Source organism: Podospora anserina, chromosome 6 (genome assembly GCF_000226545.1).
Source record: "Podospora anserina S mat+ genomic DNA chromosome 6, supercontig 2".
In the NCBI taxonomy this organism is placed as follows: Eukaryota; Fungi; Ascomycota; class Sordariomycetes; order Sordariales; family Podosporaceae; genus Podospora; species Podospora anserina.
In genome coordinates, this window is record NW_001914857.1 from 200,990 (window position 1) to 208,783 (window position 7,794).

The 7,794-nt window shown below is 35.7% G+C and overlaps 1 protein-coding gene across 1 annotated transcript in view, besides 4 other annotated features; it reads right to left on the reverse strand.

Moving 5' to 3' along the window:
* PODANS_6_4180 (uncharacterized protein) overlaps window positions 1-1,863 on the reverse strand; it is a gene marked incomplete at both ends in the record, with an annotated part of 2,844 nt that extends 981 nt beyond the window's left edge. The window contains 3 exons of the mRNA XM_001909879.1: window positions 1-1,523; window positions 1,584-1,662; window positions 1,735-1,863. Of these exons, the coding sequence (XP_001909914.1) occupies window positions 1-1,523; window positions 1,584-1,662; window positions 1,735-1,863 (1,731 nt within the window). The remainder of the gene's footprint in view (window positions 1,524-1,583; window positions 1,663-1,734) is intronic.
* A 483-nt stretch (window positions 1,864-2,346) lies between these two features.
* Window positions 2,347-2,945: a repeat region (transposon discoglosse copie 90).
* Window position 2,946: 1 nt separating this feature from the next.
* Window positions 2,947-3,529: a repeat region (LTR hyla copie 37).
* A 21-nt stretch (window positions 3,530-3,550) lies between these two features.
* Window positions 3,551-3,995: a long terminal repeat (LTR crapaud).
* Window positions 3,993-7,793: a repeat region (transposon crapaud).
* Window position 7,794: the final 1 nt, after the last annotated feature.

Consider the following 7,794-nt stretch of genomic DNA (forward strand, 5'->3'; position numbering starts at 1 on the left):
GATATCAATGGGTTTCTTGAAGTGCCTGGCGTTGATGTACGAAAAGCAGAGAGAGTACGTCATGTGAGCCCAGCCAAGAATGATACTCATCTTCATCTTGTAACTGTTGCTGAAGAGGAGGTCGTTCTCAGTGCCATGCCATCTCCAGTCAAGACCAAAGGGGTAGCGGTAGTTGGGGTCCTTCAGCTTGCCGACAAGTGTATCACCCTCAGTCCAGCCTTCAGGAACATCCCACTCCCACTGACTGCTAAACAGTGTCATGGACTTGGAGAAGACATCATTGTAGATGAGGCCGGTGTAGACCGAAAAGACAGCCATGACAAGAGCGATGTAGCGTCCGTAATAGACCATGGCGAAGAGCTCGAAGGTGACCTTCTTGAGCGGCTTCTCCCAGTAGATCATGGCCAGCGAAGCGCAGAGCATGATGATGGCGTGACCGAAATCACCAAACATGACGGCGAACAGGAAGGGGAAGGTAACAATAACGGGAATGGCAGGGTTGACTTCTTGGTAGGTGGCGGTACCATAGGCGTTGACGATGGTTTGGAATGCTTCGGTAAACTTGTTGGTCTTGAGATAAGTAGGAGGCTTCCTGTTGGTGCGAATCTCGTTGATGATGGTTGGCACTGACAGACCAGCGCGATTTGTCACATCCTGGAGGGTCGACCTGATCAGAGGTAGATCGTGCTTGGGGCACCAGCCCTCGGCGATGAGAGTGCGGCGAGCACCATCGTAGGAGAAGAGGTTGAGCGTGTTGTAGACAGCCTTTTCTTTGCCGATCAGTACCACCCAAGCAGAAAGGGCGCGAGAAATCTGAGTGAGCTCTGCCTCAAGAGTCTGCTGGGTGTTGCGGAGAACGTTCTGGACATCGTTAAGTCTAGCATTGACCTCATGCACCTGGTCCCGACGCAAGTCACTGTTCTCATCAACATTGTATACCTCAGCGCCCATTGACTCTGAGATCTTGCGAATCTTGGCGAGGATCTCCTTGCCGTGAGCAAAGATGACAAAAACATTCTTGGCGACGGGCTCGTTGGTGGAAGGGTCGATGAGAGGCTCGGGGATCTCGGCCTGGTTCATGTAAAGGTTACCACGGAGAGTTCTCCAGAGAATACGCTCAAAGGCGGCAACACGGTCTCTGGCAATGACACCAGCTACAAAGCCAATGTTCATGACGGAGAAGGACCGCTCCACATCGGCAGCGCCGTTGTTGTGTTCGATATCCTGCAGGAGCGGGGCGTCGTCGTTGTCGATCGAGGCGCGAATCTCTTCTACGCTGCCGTGGGCACGGTCAAAGAAGCCGCCAGCCTCACGCAGGACCCAGCGCCACTCGGTGAGCTCGACCTCGCGCTTCTTCAGTGTCTCGTAACTTTCGTTCAGGGACGAAACACGCTGCTCGAGGCCCTGGCATCGTTCGGCCAGCTCATCAATCTCGGTGGTGGTCGGAGGGGCGAGGGTCTCAACATCCAGGTCGAGTTTGCGGAGAGGGATGCCGGCCTTGTCCATCTGAGAATGGAAGTAGCCTGTTTAACTGCGGTCAGCGAGGTGTCGGATGTTTGAGGCGGTGCAGGCGGAAAACATACGAAGCTGACGTTCAACATTGTCGAGGCGTCTGATATCTTTGGTATAAGCTCTCTGGAAAGCACTTAGGTCGCCGTTGAGCTGGTTGGCAGTCTGGTGTTAGTTGAAAGCTCCCGAAAAGGCGGCTGGCCGGATGGTGGTGGTGGAGCTTACGTCGCGGAACTGGACGAGGCCAAGTTCGCCCAGGGCGTTGACAACTTCACGGCCTATTTCGTTGGAAATGTAGAGCTGGACCATGCTCATGTCCGCTGAACGGAAGGGGGTGTCCTTTGTCGGCGCCATCGCGACGTGTGAGCCGATTTGCGATTGCCGGCGACAAGATGGATGGTGATGTGCTTGTACAGCGAGGTGCTGGGAATTGGAGTTGCAGGTTGGAGGAGCTGATGATGGTGCTGCTGCAACCAACAACCAGAGACGTTGGAGCTGGCCCGGCCGCCGCGTGTCGGCAAAGCTTCGGCAGGCAGCGCCGCTCCTGTAACAGCCACCGCCAAGCCTTCCTGGATGCACCCCTGGAGTGTGACGTCAACTTACACGGCTCCTTCTTTTTGGTTTTGCAAATGTAGTGTTTAGGGGCAATGAGGAAAGAGACATAAAGATGATAGGTCCTAAGGAAGGCAGTATAGATGTCCGTATCAGAAGTGGCAGAGCAACTAGATACTGACAGCAGGTTCTCATCCCAAATCGAAATAGATATTATACCCAACCCCAACCCCGAACCATGTCAACGCGATCAAGGAGCATGGTCCAAATTGAGCTCGATATAAATAACGTGCATGATAAGCGAGCGCCGCAGATAAGCGAGCGCCGCAGATAAGCGAGCGCCGCACTTTTCGACGCGACCTAACCCTCCACCTTTAACATTCCATTTCTGAACCAAAAACCATGTCTTCTACCTCTAACGAAACTAAAGTAATTTTGGCCGCTAAAGTTATAAAAAATAATAAAAACCTAAATAAACGAGCCTCAGTAAAGATCTATAAAGTTAACGATAAAATTATTTGCCGTCGACTTACCGGTATACCTGTACGACGCGATACTCTAATTAATTTGCGTAAACTTATAAATTTAAAAGAAAAAACGATTATTTAATATATAATTAAGCTATTTATATATATATTTTATTCCCGGCTTTTATATATAAAAAATATAATTAATTAATTACTATATAAATATAATACGCCTCTTATTAACGTATAATAGGCTTATAACTTTATTAAACGTTAATTAAAACTTCGGATACGTTTTATATATAAATATAATTATTAAAGAACTAAATATAAGGATTTAAAAATTATTAGTAAGTAATTTACTTTCGTACGGAATATTAAAATTAAATATAATATTATAAATAATAATATTTATAATTTTGTTAATGTGTGGGTACTACTAAGTGCCTTACTTACTGCCCTACAGATTGATATTACAGTGGGCAGTACTGCTATAAGCAGTAATAGAACTTCCCGGCTTAGATCCCTTTAGAATGTTCTTTACAAGGGACCCTTGAAGGCTTACAGGGCTACTGTGGCCTAAGGCTTAGTCAACAGGATACTAGAACCTTTTAAAGTGGCTACAGGCTTACGTAGTAAGTCGCCATAATAGCATAATTTACAGGGCACTTCTGCTGCCGAAGGTTCTATGGATTTCCGTGAGTCTACACTAGACCCACCTAAGCCCACCAAATACCCTAAAGTGGTATAGGGGCTTCCAGGGCCTACAGGACCCACAGTAGGCTTACGAAGGCCTATATATAGACCTTTCCTCTCTCCTGTAGAATAGTTTTCTTTCTTTCCAAAAGGGCAAAAGCTTAAGGCTAAGGCCAAAGGCCAAGGCTAAGGGTAATAAAGGCAATTCTTATTCCTTATACCTCACTATATTACAGTGCTTTACCTTCCTTCGGCACTGCCGTCGTATCCTCCCGCTTCCGCTTGCGCACTGCTGTATTTTACAGTGTCACAGTTAACCCAACGGCAGGTCGCGCCACATGTGGGGCGCAGGTCGCCCCTAGCCAATCATTCAGGAAGTCAGGGAACAAGCCGATCAGGGCTAGGCAAAAGTGCTATGGCGCCAAGGCTCACGAGCAGTCTGCAGGATGCAAGATGCTAGGGATGATCAGAGGTATAGCACGACGAGCATAATGCAGATGCAATGTGCTAGGAGTAATTAGAGGTATAGCACGACGAGCACAATATAGGATATAATGTGCTAGGAGTGATCGGGCCTATAGTAGGGCAAGTACCTTACGGCCCTAAGGTCTATATATACGGAGGAACTAGCTAATATAGATAAACAGTTCCGTAATATATAATTTAAATTTATATTTACGGTAATTAATATTTATATTAAAATATTTTATTATATATTATTTAGTTATACTAAACTAATTATTAAAAATTATTTTTAATTAGTATCCCTTTTAAAGGTTCTATATAGAGATTCGTTATACGTTATATACTTACTTTAACTCTATTACGGATAAGTTAAAAGCGTTTTTTCATTACTATAGCTTAACCCGAAAACGTTTAAATAGGAAGCGTCCCGCCTAACCTAATTATCGAGGGACTTTTTACGGTAGACGTTAGGTTTAGGGTTATTACGACTTAATAGTTTATTGATTATATTAAAGAACTTAAAGCCGAAGCCTAGTAAACTAGGGAGCAGGTTTTTACTCTCTCGGCGGCTAAGCCCACGTACGTAATTAAATTCCCGGTACCGGAGTATTATAGAAGCGGAAAGGTAAAGTTTAAAGGTTTCTTAATCTAGTTTAAAACCTACTTTCGTTATTACCCGGAATAGTTTAATACGGAGGAGTCGAAGGTAATATATATAATTACCCGGCTTAAAAATAAAACTTTTATTTAATTTAAACTTATTTTTAATAATTATTATAAAATAATAATAAAAGATTAAAAAAATATTATTATTTAGTATTTTCGGAGTTACCGAGCTTTTAAAATAAAGTTTAAGGAAATATTTAAAGAATATAATAAAGGTAGGCGTACGTAAAAGAGGCTTACGAATTTACGGTAAATACGTTTAATAACGGAATACGTTATTTAGTTTAAAATTAATAATTTACGTAACGAGATTAATAATAAGGGGTTAATATAAACCTTTTATAATAGCTTTAAGGAAAAAGTAAAGGATAAATTATATAGGGAGGAGAGGCTTAATACTATTAATAAGTATATCGCTATAACTATACGGATCGACGATAAATAATTTTAGTATTGTACGGAGAAAAGAAACTATAATAATTAAAGTTATTATAGAAATTATTACTTTAACGATAAACGTAAATAGTAATACCCGATTATTAATTACTCCGGTATTATATATTCGGGATTTATAAATATTAATATTATATAATAATAAAAGCCGTAAAGCTAAAGCTAAGGTAGAGATAATTATAAATATTTTAATTATAATAAAATAAAATACTTTAAAAAGGATTACCGGGTATTTAAATAATTTAAATAGAAGAAAGAAGTCGCTATAATAACTATTATATTAAGGGAACCGAGGGTTGTAAAGGTTATAGTTATTGGGTACTAGTAAAGTAAAGTAATAAATTTCGAAAAAGATTTTAATTAGTACGTCGAATAAAAGGAAGTAGAGTTTTAGGGACTATAAAAAATAATAAAAAAACTAAAGGTAAAGTATAAAGAAAAAAACTTTTAAATATTAGTATTTTAAAATCGATTAATATAAATTATTATAAAAATCGTTATAGAGGTTACTAAAAATAATAACGTTATATAGTAGGAAAAACTTATTAAATAAATAATATTAAAAAAGTAGTACGGTAAGTATAAGATTACTATTTTATAAGAAATATTATTATTTATAAAGTTTATATATAAAAGTTAGAAAAAATATTAGAAAAGTAAGAAAGTTATTAATATTAAAATCGCATAATTATTAAGAAATATATTTATATTTTATATAGTATATATTTTATAAAGGAAATATAATATAATTTTATTTTAAATATTTAGAATATCGGAAAGTACTTTAGTTTTTAATATATTATATATAAATATATAAAATATTATTAAAATAAGTTACTATACGATTATTAGCCGTTCGTATTAAAGTATATAAAATATTATATCGAATACGTAAATAGTTAAAATATAAACGATAATATATATTTTTAGAAAGAAATAATATTAAGTTAATACTTAAATCTAAATTACGTATTATATTTATAAAAGAAAGATAAACGATATTATTAAATAAAGGTATTTAAATAAACGATTAAATAAAAAAACTATTATTAAATATATATACGGGAGAATATTAGGTACGTAAGAGACGGAAAATAGGAGGAAGTTAGGTAAGTATAATTAAAAAACTTTATATTATTAAATAACCCGGAATAAGAGGACGCTTTTAAATAATATAATCGTTTAAGAAATAACTTACGGCCCTTTGCGGGGGCCGATAACCTTTAACGAACTACGAATAGTATTTTCGGAAGTATTAATATAAAGTAAAGGTATAGGATAACGACCCGGTACTCGTTAGCGAGGTTATTACTATATAGGGAAAAAATAAAAAAAATAAACGTTTTTAAATTATAATATATTAAAAAAATATTTAAGTAATAATATTAATAAATAAAGGTATAAAGACAAACTTAATTTCGTTATAGTTTATATATTAAATTAAAATACTATAGAAAAAAAAAAAATTATTATATAAGGATTATTTCCGACGTAAAAGGTTTATAAAGAAATATTATTTTTAAATATTATAGTTAAAGGAAAAATAATTTTAATTATATTTAATATTATAAATATAAAACCCTCGAAAGATATAATCCTAAAATAATTATAATATAAAAATTATAATTTAAATATCGATTAGAAGGATAGTAGTTACTTACGATTAAAAGAATTTTAAAAGTATTTAATTAACGATAAGAGATTAGGCATACGTATAGAGTAGAGTATAGGATAAGCATCCTCTACAGCACTACCGTAAGGAGCTTAAAAAATAATAGTATACTCTATTAATATAGGTAGTAAGATCGAAGAAGTAGGGTTAATAACGTTAGTAAAGATATTGGAGGTTAATAAATATATTTACTATAATTATATAAAAAAAAACGAAAAAAAGGCGGTACTAATAGAATATCGAAGATACTTAGCCTTTACGGTTAAGTATTTGGAGGGACTTCTAGAGCGAGGACCGTAGGACTACGAAATTAAATTAAAAGAAAGAGCTAAGTTACGGCTATTTAAGGTTTATTATATTAACGATAAATAAAGTAAGGAGCTACGGAAGTACTTAGACGAGAATTTAAAAAGAGGATATATTAAGGAATTTATATCGCTAGTAGGATACCCTATATTCTTCGTACCGAAAAAGGACGGTAATTTGCGACTATATATGGACTACCGCTAAATAAATAGAAAATAGCGTTTCGCACACTCTATAGTTATTTCGAATATCTCGTAATACTATTTGGGCTAATTAATACGCCCGTAACGTTTTAATTTCTCGTTAACTATATAATCCGGAAGTACTTCGATAAGATAGTAATATATTATTTTAATAATATTCTTATTTATTTACGCACTTTAAAAGAGTATAAGCGATATATACGAAAGATACTCGACGCGCTATACGGAGCCGGACTTTTAATTAATAAAGAGAAAAGCGAGTTTTATATATAAAAGATAATATATTTAGGATATTTAATATCGTTAGGTAAGGTTCGTATAGAATAAAAGAAAATAAAAGTAGTTAAAGATTAGTTTACGTTATAATTATAAATATACGTTAAAGAATTTTTAAGGTTTATAAATTTTTATTAGATATTTATTTATAAGTATATAGGTATTGCGCGGCTATTTAATTATTTAATTAAGAAGGATGTAGAGTTCCGGTAGGGGCAGGAAGAAAAGTAAGCTTTTTAGGAGCTAAAAGAAACTATTTTAAAGGACTTAGTATTTAAATTATTAAACCTTAGTCGATTATTTAAAGTCGAGGTAAATATATTAAATTATATGAATAGTAGATAATTAAAGTAGTAAAATAACGATAGTAAATTATATCCGGTAACTTTTTTTTTAAAGAAGCTCGAAGGGGTACGTTAAAACTATTTAATTTATAATAAGGAGCTATTCGCTATTATCGAAGCGTTTAAAGAATAAAGGTTATACTTTAATAATATTAAATATAAAAAATAGGTTTATATAGATTATA